At 40.1% G+C, this 14,288-nt stretch overlaps 1 protein-coding gene across 5 annotated transcripts in view; it reads left to right on the forward strand.

The window, feature by feature from the left end:
• The window catches only part of RBMS3 (RNA binding motif single stranded interacting protein 3), a 670,995-nt gene that overhangs the window by 584,511 nt on the left and 72,196 nt on the right, over positions 1-14,288 (forward strand). For all 5 annotated transcript variants that reach the window (XM_088462760.1, XM_088462762.1, XM_088462759.1 and 2 more), the window contains one exon: positions 1,663-1,769. In XM_088462760.1, coding sequence (XP_088318886.1) covers positions 1,663-1,769 — 107 coding nt within the window. The remainder of the gene's footprint in view (positions 1-1,662; positions 1,770-14,288) is intronic.

The raw sequence follows: 14,288 nt of genomic DNA on the forward strand, positions 1-14,288 counted from the left end.
GGAGTGTACTTTCGGGGGTTACAGCACCCTTAACGGTCAAGCCAGCCGGCCCTTTACTTATGACACAGGCGCACGCTTGGCACTACTTTGTTGATGCACGTGCGGCTACTGCGCACACAATTCACAAACACAGAAAATATATTATTTTTTTAGCACTTGGGGGGAGCACCCCTGATGGACAGAGCACCCCCTGGACAACACTACAGCACCCCTTTAGGACTGGGACACTGCACAGGACTTTGGAACTGACTGCACAACACAGTCCAGCCAGCCCCTATGGACTTTGAAGTAGTGGACACAGCCCCTATTAACAACAGCAGCACAGCACAACTCAGCCAGCCCCTATGGACTTTGAAGTAGTGGACAACAGCAGCACTACACTACACTACACTACACAGCACTAACTCCCACCCTCCCTCTTCACTGTCCACAGCCGAGTGAGAAAATGGCGCCGACGCGGGTACCTTATATAGGATCCAAAACCCGCGAGACTCGGAAGGCGGGATGATGACGTTTTGCCTCGATGTCAGATCCGAGTCAGGCGGGAAAAGTCGAGCCTGACTCGGATCGGACTCGGATCGGGGGGGCTCGGGGGGGTTCGGATTTCAGAAATCCGAACCCGCTCACCCCTAATATATATATATATATATATATATATTCAGTGTGTGTGTAATTCATGATGATCATCAATGATAACATTGATCATTTTGTTGTAATAGTTATTTGACTTTATATTTTTTTATTATAAATATTGAATTGATTATCACCATTCCACCTGCTCATCTTTGGGCAATATTTTACTCCAGGTATAACAACCTGGGATGCCCAGAGCTCTGCATGGCCCCGGAGCTGGGTACGTGACTATGTCTCATTAGGGTTATTTTGTAGAAGCTGCATGCTGCCGGGGGTATTATTGTACCTTCTTACCCCCTACTGTCACTTCCTATCCCTCCCAGGCCCTGTGTGAACAGTGGCATGTTTAGATGAAGTTCTAGGTTACAGTACTACATGGAAACAAGTACTTGCGCCCCAAGTAGACAGTGAACCCTCCTCCAAAGTGCGACAGGAAAGGTGATGCTCTGCTTTTTGGGTCTGTAGCTGCTGTAACAAATCAGGAGTGTCATGTTACAAGCTCATGCTATCATGATGTGGATAGGTCCAATAAGGCTGAAATCCAGGAGGAAAAAGGAAATTAAGCACAACACTTAAATTTCATTAGAGAAAAGTGAAATCCCAAAATGGAATGCTTAATGAGGCAAATATTTTGCAAAATGACTTTATTCTTTTAGCTCTGTGCTTGTTGGAAGGAAACAAGGAGGTGTTTGCTGTTAAAGTTGCTGTTTTATTCTTTATAAACGCTTACATATTTATTCTATTGATTCCTAAATAAGTGCAATTCAAGAAGCTGCGTGGAATAGCCAAATACACCTTCTGTAGTTATAAGATTCATATCAGCAGCTGTACATTAAAAGGGTTAATGCACAGAATAACGTTGTAATCAAACTGTAATTTTAACTCTTTAACACAGCTGCATGCTAGAAAAATTTAAAAGATCTTAACTAGCTTCCAAAGATTTGTGCTATGGAGGACAGAGAAAGCTGCTCGCAGGATCATGTCTTGTGGATCATTTTAACAATACATCCGCATGTCTTGTCATTTCAGCCCCACCAGAGCCTTTGCTGTGTAAATTTGCAGATGGAGGACAGAAAAAGAGGCAAAATCAGAGCAAATACACACAGAATGGAAGGCCGTGGCCAAGAGATGGAGAGGTGAGTTCTAATAATAACAGTACTGAAAATAATCCCCTCTCAATCAATTTATTATATTGACTTTTAAATGTCCATCTGTAGCTTTAACTAAATACATTGATTTATATTACAGACTTCATTCTATTCTTATTATAGCCCATTATTTATACTGTCAGAGTTTTGTATTTGCCATTGGATAGTCTGTAGAATTTTAAGTTGCCCAGGGGATGCGACATAACTTTGGTCTTTCGATACAATTTTATGCAATATAAAACGTATATTATCTGATGTTTGTTCAACTAAAATTAACAATAAAACAAAAACAACAAAAAAAACAACAGTTATATACATGACAGACAATATCAAACAATCTACTCAGTAAAAGTTGCAGGGGTGCACATATAAAATCAAAAATATAGGTAAGCACTGGCTTAAAGTGGAATAAAAATGAATTCCATTTTTTATACCATCATTACTATGTAATATGCACTGACTTTTGTAGCAAGATGATTAAATGATCCACATTCATTCTAGATGCTTCACAGTTTTATGCATAGCTAAAATTATACCCGTGCACTGGAATGCTCCATTCTAACAAAAAAAACATTGCTGCAAATCATTCATTACATCTTTACTACTCTGACATATAGAGTACATAAGTGTTTCAACACTGGGTGTCGTGGCACCCTAGGGTGCCGCAGGGCACTTACAGGGGTGGCATGATTTGGTGGTCCAGGACCAAAGCAAATTATTTATGGTCAATGGAATAGGCAAAACCAGTGTTGAAGGCTACCAATCTTACAATATGGGGACAAACAGAAGCACAACCCTCTCCACCACCACATAACTGAACCTAAGGATGACAGCATGTAGGGTAACATGAAATATCATAGCTACAACCAGGGCCGGATTATAGGGTGGGTGACAGGGGCGGTCATCACGGGGCCCCCACACCTAAAGGGCCCCCACACAGCAGCAGCAGCTGCACAAGAGCAGGCACCAATATTAAGCCCCGCCCACCGACTCGCGGGTCAATCGGCTGGAGGCGGAGCCAGTATGATGCATTTCCATTATAATTGTGTCATTTGGCTCCACCCCTTTCTGATTGACCCGCAAATCGCGGCCAAAGCCACGAGGGGGGCAGAGCTTAATAACATGGTGCCTTCCTGCCAGGTCCCCTCCCCATCCACAACATGCAGTGCAGATGGTGCAAGGTAAATGTGTGTGTGTGACTTGTGTGTGACTGTGTATGTATGTTTGTGTGTAATGTACAGTATGTGTGACACATGCATGTGTGGTGTATATATGTGTTTTTCTGTGTGAATGTATGTATGTATGTGTGTGGAAGTATATAAATATATACAATTATATTGATAGGGGCCCCCACAAAGTTGTTGCCCGAGGGCCCCCTCAAACCTTAATCCGGCCCTGGCTACAACTCATTAATTTCAAGTGAGATGCATGAAACAGATCCTACTTTTCCGCTGCAGATATTTTTAAGACTTCAAATAATAGCTTGTTTATTTTGAAATTGACATTTGCAGTTGCCGCTCTGTTCTACTCCTCAATAAAACTACAAATTCTATTGCATTTATTTTTCTTCACCTTTGCATAAAATGTCGCTGACATTTGAAAAGGATTCCAAAAATAGTGAGATCGCAGATAAAAGTAAAAAAACAACTGAAAAGTATTTGTGGAACAAATGTCTAACATATAGACATCGTTGACATTGTACTACCAGTAATAGTCATTTTATTTGGTGATGAACCCTCGTAACGATTTCAGGAATGAATAGCCAGAGTGAAGTTTGTTATTTTTACAGTGTGCCTAAAGGCATTTTCTGGCAATCAAACTGTGGTATTTCAGAAGGTGTGCTAAGAGTGCTACTGTAGACTATGATTTGGTGACCTTGTAAGTTGAACATACTGTAATATTTCAATAATAATGATGCCATACTTGGCTAATCTCTGAAAACGTCAGAGAGATAAATCATGCCTTCTGGATCCTGCGCGCTTTCCCTTAATTACGTTGTTCAGTGACAGAGATTGTGGAGCTGAACAGTGGGAGGACAGGGCCATAATGCCATAGTGCATAATGCTATTCATCCCCCCCACCCCGCGCACATGCACCTCCCTCTTGTACAGACTTCTTGGGTAAGTCCAGGGGCCGCATACATATGTTTTTCCAATAACTCTCCATGCAGACTGTATTTGAAGATAGTTGTATTTAACACATTACACCTGGAGATAAGGTATTTCTTTATGAATTATGTTAAACACAAGCAGAAACATTTCAAGTGGGCACTAACATGAGAACATCCAGCCTGTTCCCTGACTTGTGAGTGGTCTTTTAATCTCTGCAGAAGGGCGGCAAAGTATGGAGTTGCGAATGTAATTGCGCTTTTGATCGATTTATTGCATGTTATCTTTAAAAGTGCTCAAGACAGTCAGAAGCCATCATATAGTAATGATGAGGAAGCTTTTTTCTATCATGTTGATGTGAATATATGCATTTACTTCCTTATAAACTCCTATGTAATAAAAATATTCAAACATTGGCTTCCTATATGCTTGCTGCTGCCCATTGTTTGGTAGCTTCTCTTCTACATGATAAGGAAGATAAACTTCATCAGACCTGGGCTTCCTGGCTCTATATGTAATATGAGTAAGCATTGATTATGACTGCATGAGGCAGGGCTGTAACTATAGGTATGCGAGCGCCCAGGGTGCATCCGCAGGGCCTTTGTGGTGGTACCATCGCTGACCTGGTGGCACTGTTGCTGTCCCGGTGGCACATGTGTTTGACGTGAAATGTCACCCTGCAGAGCCACTCAGCTTCTTCCTAGTCCTATTAATCCCCGCGCCTTCATTGTGACATCATGATGTCACATTTGGTGGGGGACATAACGGGCCGGGTTGCATTATTATTATTCTACAATGACCCAGCATGAGTATTTTCACTTATACATGTAATAGTAATGAGTGCTGCACACTTCACCTTCTTGCTTTGGCTATGTTACACTGAATCCTGCTGTATAACCTCTGCTTTACTCCCAGCATTTCTGCACTACACTCATATTAGTTTTGGTCTTTTATTAATGAGCAACCCAGCTCCATCTGAGTCATTAATTTGGAAAGTAATCATAGAAAAAGATCACGTGAGAGATTACTTTTCCCAAACTGCCACAAATCCAGTAAGTGAGGCCAGTTAGAACTGTTACGGATGGTGCCAACTTTCCCCTTACAGACATTTTTAAATGATTAGTGGGTCTGCGCTGGGCACATTTATAATTCAAACACACATTTACATTTTTGTTTCTATGAAGATGGGCAGCACTTCTGTCTGCTTTATACGTCTATGTTCAGGACTGATGCATTTGTCATCCAGACAAGTGATTATTGCACTGTTCTGCAGCTGAATATTCAGTTACCATCCAGTTAGCAACAATTTCCATTCCCTTCAGAAATAACATACAGATGTCAAAATATATAACATACAAATGACAAAATGTACATAATGCTCATCATCAGCTTCCTGAATAAGTAAGTAAATATAAAGGCTTTCAGCTGAGTAACTATTGATTTCCACTGATGGGATATAACATTTAATATGCTGTATAGGTTAAAACTGACGTGATCATTGAAATACATAGATGTCACATGACGGATGTAAAGCCATACTGTAATACAGATGGATCACTGACCAAGTATCAATTTTCACAGAAGATAGCAAAGGTTCTGCCAGAGTCTTTGTGTCTCCTGTGCAGGCACCATATTGCCGACAATGTCACCTGGCAGCAGGTATAGGTTGGGGCCACCACACACAGTGGAGTCTGTTCTGAATGCAGAATGTGTAGCATGGGGTCTCTCCCTTGACCCATGGTCCCATGTGCCATGGTTCCATTAAAGATATGCCACTGGGGATAGGCAGTCAGGAAGCCACAGTCTGAGAGTCAGTGGAAGGTATACAGTTCTACAGTGCATAGTAAGGTTACCAGGGTCTATATTTTGTTACTGTTTTGTCATTATCTCAAAAACTGAAATTTGTTATTTCTTAAGTTAGTGATTCATAAAATTTAATTTAATAAAATATAGTGTTAGAGCTCGCAAAGGGGATTTGCGTATCACAATTATAGCTATTAAGTTAATATAAAATGTATATGAGTATCATACTTATGAATTTTGGGGTGTTCTTCCGCACTTCTGAGAGAGTAGGCCACTCTCCCAGATTCCACTATAAGAAGGTGGGGCCTTGATAATGCAATTCACATCACCATCCAGTGCCTCAGCACTTGTCCTGCAGTCCTTCTCTCAGGGTTCTCCCTGAGGGGACAAAGAGAACATTGAGAAGTATAGTATGTTAGTAGAGATTAGAAAACCTGATATGATTGGACGTATTTATAGGCCTGTGAATTAAACCACCAATGCTGATGACTTTTGCAAACCATTGGAGGAAGATGGTAACTTCATTGACCTGCACTGGACCACATTTGATCAATGGAGTATATCTACATAATTTGATATATTCTAAGTAGGTCTAGCTATTATACGTTTTTCAAATGTTACTGGTCTGAACCAAATAAAGAGACCCTCTTAGCAGGCTCTCTCGTGCCATTTTATCACAACATAACGCAGTGCTCTGTGCATTCACCACTATGTACAGTAGTTAGAATAAAATGGGGTTGCTGTATGATCATTATCGCCAGGGAGAGATCACTTATCACAGTGTGCTCTTAATGCACTGTGCTCTAATTCGGGCTGTCTTCCTCCAGAGCTCACAGCAGGAGAGCTGTGAGGTATAGTACAGAGGTAGGCTGCCCAGAAGTGAGCATAGCACAGTCTGACGCTTAGCTGCCAGTTAAACATGCACACTGCCAACCTGGCTTCCTCTATACTTCACACTTCTCCTGTGAGGTCTGTGGGCAGCGGGCCCAGGATAGAGCATAGTTAATAAACATCACTCTGTATTAAAAACTCTCTTTTCTGGGTCAGCTAGGTCATGAGAAACCCTGCTTTATAAGGCATTATGTAGTAAGGCAATAGAAGGGTAACGGAGTATGGCAAGTCCTCTTTAAGTTTGCTCCTTTATTGCAATTGGTTCCCAATTTGTAAGTAATATATCACTGTAATGGCTTTATGTCTTATAGTACATACACATATGCAGTTTACATGCATTTCTTTCACATGCTAAATGCATGAATCCTAATTAAGAAAATGTCAGTACAATCCAATCAGATAAAAGTAATGAAGCTTTCTGTATATTGGGCGAATGTCACATTTTTAACCTCTTGCCTTTTAAACAGCATTTAGTAAAACAAGAAGTCATTGTTTTTTGATCCTGCTTGCAAAAAGTAATATTGTGATGTTCTATATTGTATGCTTTAGAAAGTCCTGAGATTGCTGCTTGAACAGAATTCAAATCTATTGCGCCACCTAGTGTGGTAAATTGATACATCATACTGTAGCTGTCTTTACATGTAATAAAATAACCTCTTATAAGAACTTTGCAGCCTGTTTCAGCAAATAAAGATTTCATGATAAAGACTTGTGAGAGTCTGGAGCGTGATATGTTAATGTCAATTTATGTCCTTGAAATTATATCAACCAAGTGACTCCAAAGGACATTTAGAATAGAGGAATACAGTAAAATTAAAACATTCCCAACTTTACCCTATTTATTTCAAGGACTACTTACACTACAAGCAAACAATATTTTCTTTTGGTTTACTCATCATCACATTTTGGAAAGTAAGCATTTAATCGTCCCTTAGTTACAGTATGTAAAGATTATTTTGGTGTAGACTGTGGGAAATTTCTAAAAATCTTTTAACACACAGAAATAATATCCACTGAGCCAAAATGTTCAGATTACATTTTAAAATTAATTGGTATTAAAGTTACAGGAAATATGATTTCATTTCTCGGTGTATCATATGCAACGACTAACTGGCAGGTTATGATTACTGTATCTTACACAGTTGTGTACAGTATTTCATATTACAGTTTATTTTTAACTAAAACAGTCGCCTAAAGTCAGGCCTGCCCAAATGGTATGAAAGCTTTTGGGGCAAATTTACTAAATATCGGAATTTTCAAAGCCGCCGATAGACCAACGTTTTTCAAATGGCAATAGTAATTATTGCTAAATCAGGTTTGTTTAGCATTAATTACTATTGCTATTGGAAAAGCATTGGTCAAAGCTGCAGATCATCGGCGGCTTTGAAAAACAGACAGCTAATGTACCCCTTTGTAGGGAACAGTTATCCTCAAAATCTCCATAAGGGAAACAATAGGTAGCAAAGAGTTACCTTATAATTTATTGAAGCCATTTGGACTTTTTTTCATTTCTTTTTTCCCCTTATTATATAATTTATTTATTAACAGTTTCTTATATAGCGCAGCATATTCCATTGTGCTTTACAATTGGAAAAATTAATAGAACAAAACTGGGTAATAACAGACAGACATATAGGTAGGAAGGCCCTGCTCACAAGCTTACAATCAATAGGGAAATAGGCATTGATACACAAGGATAGGTGCTATATATTGCATTTTGATCTAGCCAGAATGCAGAGTTTCTTAGTGGGCTGCATGATCCAGTCACACAGGAATGTCGGCCAAATGCCAGGAGGATGTGTGAGGTCATGTGTGGACTGTGAAGGGGATGTAATTAGATATGGAAGCTATGAAGGTTATGTGGGCGGTTCTGGAATCTGATAAGCTTGCCTAAAGAGGTGAGTTTTCAGGGAACGCTTGAAGGATCGGAGACTAGAGGGAAGTCTTATTGTGCGTGGTAAGGCATTCCATAGCGTGGATGCAGCCTGAAAAAAGTCCTTTAACTGTGAATTGGAGCAAGTAATGCGTGGGGATGAGAGACACAGATCTTTTGCTGAGCGGATAGGTCGGGTTGGGCGATATTTTGAGATGAGTTAAGAGATGTGTGTTGGTGTGGTTTGGTTAATAGCCTTATGTGTAAGTAAAAGTATTTTGTATTGAATACAGTAGAAAACCGGCAACCAATGGACAGAGCAGAGCAGCAGACGATGAACGTTTGGCAAGGAAGATCAGCCTCGCAGCTGCAATTATGGATTGTAATGGCAAGAGCCTGTTTTTGGGAAGACCAGTAAGAAGACTATTGCAATAGTTAAATAAAGAGTGCATGGATTAGAGTTTTTGGAGTGACTTGTGTGAGATATGGTCGAATTTTGGATATGTTTTTTAGATGTATGCAACATGATTTTGAGACAGATTGAATGTGGGGAACAAAGGACAGTTCAGAGTCAAGGATGACACCTAGGCAGTGAGCTTGTGGGGCAGGGTGGGATTGTCGAGGTATCAACAGTAATAGAGAGATCAGGTTGGTAACTGTTATTAGCCGGTGGAAATATAATTAATTCTGTTTTAGAAATATTAAGTTTCAGGTGGCGAGATGACATCCAAGATGAAATGGCAGACAGACATTCAGTGACATGGATCAATACAGATGGTGATAAATCTGGGGAGGATAGGAAGATTTGAGTATCATCCGCATACAGATGGTACTGAAATCCAAAAGAGCGGATTAGTTTGCCAAGAGAGGTGGTATAGATTGAAAATAGCAGCGGACCTAAGACAGAGCCTTGTGGTACTCCAACTGATAGAGGTAGTGATGAGGAGACAGAATCAGAAAAATGAACAGTGAAAGAGCAATTAGATAGGTAGGACGAGAACCAAGAAAGAGCTGTGTCCTTAAGACCTAGGGATTGTAGTGTTTGTATGAGAAGAGAGTGGTCAACAGTGTCAAAAGCATCAGAGAGATCTAGAAGAATTAGAAGTGAGTAATGGCCTTATAAACAATGGAAACAGATAAAGATCAAGAGGAGAAAAGAAATGAAAATAAATAAGTTGCAAAGGGATAGAAAGGTTATGAGGAATTTAGTTTGTTTGGGAATATACTACTACGTTAAACCCATATTTGCCTATTTTCCCGAAATGTCCAGACACACCACAATTTTGTGAGTACTCTCGGGTGAGTCGGCCATCCACCCCATCCCCCTCACTTACCCGGTGAAGTGGACGGAGATTCAATTTTGTCATTTAGACAGGAACAGTGTGTCATTAAGGTCCCCCATAGCCTGGATGCATGGACGTATTTATGTGTGCAGGATGTGATGTACATATGGGCCCCTGGGACCAGGGTGGCCCTGCACTGCACATCCTGCACCCAGAGTTTACTTACCTTGTGCCAGCAATCAGTTCTTTCCTCCTACATCTTCCCAGTGACATCTTCAGGAAGAAGGCACTGGCAGTAGAAACAAATCCTTTGCTCTCTTGTACGTATGCGCCATCTTCCTGAATATATCTGGGAAAATGGTAATGCAGAGGAGGTGGAATCCCTTTGCCAGCAAAAGGTAGGATGCAGGGCTGAGGGTGGAAGGTGCTGCACACCGGCCCCCTCGGACAGTAATACGCTCCTGCCTGGATGCATAGTTTCTAATCTTTCAGCACACAGCAGAAGAAACCTGTGTATAGTTCAGGTACTTACGTGACAGTGGAATAAGCAACATTTGCAAAACCAATGTGACTGATGAAACTGTATGTGTTCTGCATGTGTTTTTAACTGGAATGGAATATGAAAAACATTAAGTTGTTTCTACATTACTGATATCACTTCAGGGTACAGATCTTAAAACTATGGGGGGAAAAAAATCTATCTTGATTCGGACTGTTGTGATGGGTCCCAGTTCTCGTTATGCCTCTGATTCTCAAAGTTTAAACATTGATCATGGGACTTTTGAGAAGATAAATTAGGTCATTACAAAGCAGTTTACTTTGGTTTATTATGCAGCTTTGTGCTTAGATCTTTATTCTATATTATAAAGACATCATTGTAGTCTTATGTAGCACATTTTTCATAACTAAGAATGGACAATGAATGTGTATAACATTTTTAAGTATCAAATACAGATTAAACAAATAAGAAGCTAAATAATGTGCTGCTCTATTAAACCATCATCTTGCTATTCTAGAATTCAAAAAATAGTTAAAAGCTTGACCCACAATAAAGTAGCCCTGCTGAAAGCTTTTAGAAGGGAGTGAGAAAGTGTGTCAAAGGAGCAGATGGATTATCTTTCCTTTTCTGCCTAGTCAAGGATATATAGCAATGGATTGTCATTTAAATATTTTTTTTCTTAGAGTCTTTTTTGTGAAATCAGAAGTGTATCACCCAATAATGTGTTAAGAACTGTATCAATACCTGGGAGAAAAGAGTTGGCACATCAGGCAGGCCTTTCCAGGGCACCATAATACTCTTTTATAAGAGTAAACCTGATTCTTGTTTAGAAATGTTACACACCTCAGAACGCTCATGCAAAGCTCAGTGCGAGGAGTATAAGTTAGGTGGAGGTGTCCTGGCAGCTATATCCGCCCTTGTGATATGGTAGTAGGATTCCCATTCAGTAGTGTGGGAATTATCAGGAAGGGAAAGTGTTAGTGAGATTGGACATCAGTCACATCATCCCTTATTCAGTGAATGGGTTTATAAATGTTTTTGCCTACTGCAGACAATTGGCATGATTCATTATGGAACGAGACTGCAAATGAACAGCGATTACGCACGAAGTTCAAGTGCAATAGTATGCTAATCCATTGTGATCGCTATGCCACCGCAGCACCGCATAAGGACGCCCACTTTACCTTACACACATCCGTAATGATTAGCAAGGCTGCGAAACCATCGAGTCCCATTGAGTACCATCACAGCCTCACCCACGCTTGCACAAGCTATGACCTTACTCAAAAATTGCTAACTTCATCGCATTCCATGAGGCCTCAGGCTGCATATGGCATCACAGTGGCTAATTTATGCACTCCCCTGCAACGGCGTTGACCACCCCCCCATCACCACCCACAAATGGCACTTACTGTCACTCACTCTGTGATGGGTCTGCGTAGTCACTGCGATCGCAGTTCCGATCACAGTGGCCGGTTCGCGCATGCACAGAACACAACCATCGGCCAATTGTGTGCGTATTACTAACTGCGATCCTTGCTGAAGCAGGCCTAACATCAGGGAGTTAATAATTAGAAATAAAAATAGAGAATTATAAATTCATCCACAATATAAATGGCTCCCGGGAGTACATATAATAGATAAAATGTAAACAGTACACATCAAATATCAAATAAAAATAAAATCAATCAAATCTTTCACAGCTGTAATGGTAGCACAGTCTGAGAAATGGTTATAAAGATACTATGTGGAGAGCTCAAAATGAACAAAGTAGCAAATAACCTGTTGTCAGTCCAGAAACATAGATCAAAAAGGTCAGCCTTTTCTTATTGTTCCATAGACGCTGAACACATATGAAAGACACAATATTCCACGTGTTGTTATAATCTAGTAAATCTCTGGACTCTTGTATGTTTGAATTAGTTGCTGAGATAATATACTCACAAATATAAGATGTAGATAACCAATGTCCCCATATAATTAATGTCCTGAAATGCCAGAATAGATTGTGTGGGCCGATGGCAGACTAGAGTTGCTCCAGTGGCTCACGCTGCCAATAATCAAGCTAGGAGAGTGGTAAGCAGCACCCAGCGATGCAGGTAATGTACTGCTCCAATAGTTGTCTGTGTTAGCGGGCAGCAGACCCGCTGCAATAACGCCAGTGGCAGGTGGAAGCTCCAGCAGTGGTCACACTATAAAGGGGAGTCTCACCCGGGCAGCTGATGGAATGGAGCAAAAGCAACACGTGCAATATTGTGTCTTTCATATGTGTGTGCTGTGCTAGATACTTCCTCAGACTCCCCATCTACACAGAAGAGGGACTTGAGTATTATTCTATATGGGAAGGACAGCAATTGGTTTATCAGAAGAGTATCTTAATAAAATTTCTGTTTTCCACTTTATGCCAGCACTAGTTTACTGTGTACGGCCGACCGTCATATCGTTCTGTCAGTCATGCAGTGGGCCACGATCCAGGATCATGTAGTGTGTACCCAGCTTAAATGTCAGCAGGTTAGTGATGGAAAAAAGTCACTCCCCTGCCTGTCAGAATCAGGATGCTTGCTGCCCATGTCCACCAGTCTTTTGTAGTTGGCAATCTCCCAAAGAACAAATATAAAAGTTGGAGTGGGTAAAGAAACGTTGTATTATGGTTACATATTGCACAGTACAATCAACTTAGTGCTAAACACAGAGAATTGTATCAAATACAGGTGAGACTGTGTCACAAAGTAAATGGATACAAACTCAATAACAAAATAGGACTGGAGCAGATGGCGCTGTAACAACCTAACGTGTGACTTTTTCAAAGGTATTTTTATAAGAAGCACACAGACTATTAATGCTCTTGCCTCGAGGCACATACTCACTGAGTCTTTATTAGCAATGTTGCATTACTATTTATGATACATTGGAAATTTGGGATTTTTTAAGATTATACTTATATTACAAATAAATATTTAACTTTGTTAGATATCTGACTCCCCAAACATATTACAATTAATTTGCATTAGTCTGTTACAGCGCCATATGCTCCAGTCCTATTCACTGTCAGGAGCTATTTCCATCCTTGGAAACTTCACAGGGTTTACTGCAGATGGCGGCAATACAGCTTTACGTAAATTAATAAATTAATTTACTTAGTTTATGATTACCTTAGTTATTATTTAACATGGTTTATTATTCTTATTTTCTATCTATTATTCTTCACTCATTGCTATTAATCTGAGTCTCTACATACTGTATATTGGACACGTTTTAAGTTAGATATGCTGTGTCAAAGCTTTTTTCAGTACACACATAGATAATGGGTTATTCTATCATTGTTCTAAATAATCATATTTTGCCTGTTCCTTATTTAGACTATCTACCATGCAACAACCAGACCATTCTTGATAATCAACAGTAACAACAATCTGCTTATGTGAACCGCTGCCAGTACATTAAAAGATGGTGCCAGATACAGATAAGCAAATTTGTATCAAATGTGGTGCTATTTAGTTTTTCAACAGAGCAAAGGCTGCTTCGGTGAGAAGTTCCACTGATGCAAAATCAAGTTCTGCTACTGCTTCACCAGTCTCCATGTATAATCCCCATACAAACTCGCACAACTGCACACTACAATTCACCAAAGCATGTTTATCCTGCTCACAGGCAGCCAATCACAAGCAGCCAGTGTGTGAGATAAGCATGTGATTGGCTGGCAGTGACCGAAGATTCTATGATCCTCCTGACTGTCATTATTTCGCTCTGGGTGTTTTATGTACTGTACAGCCAGACTTTTTTTCCCTGGGGATTTCTATGTGTTTATTTTGTATGGCTGGTATTTCAATGCAAACAAAAATGATAGCAGGAATTTAATTGAGATCACTGTAAACAAAATTCTGCTGATTAAAAATGCTCCATTTTGCGTCAAATGAGAAAAATTTTCAGTGCAACAGTTTTGATAATGTTGTTAATCTGTAGTCTTAGAGTTGCATAAAAAGTCATATAGAGACACCTATGGGTGGAAAGTGGTAATGCTTAGTTGCATAGTCACTAAGGCTGCAAAAA

Source organism: Taudactylus pleione, unplaced genomic scaffold (assembly GCF_031769625.1).
Source record: "Taudactylus pleione unplaced genomic scaffold, aTauple2 ptg000053l, whole genome shotgun sequence".
Taxonomy (NCBI): domain Eukaryota; kingdom Metazoa; phylum Chordata; class Amphibia; order Anura; family Myobatrachidae; genus Taudactylus; species Taudactylus pleione.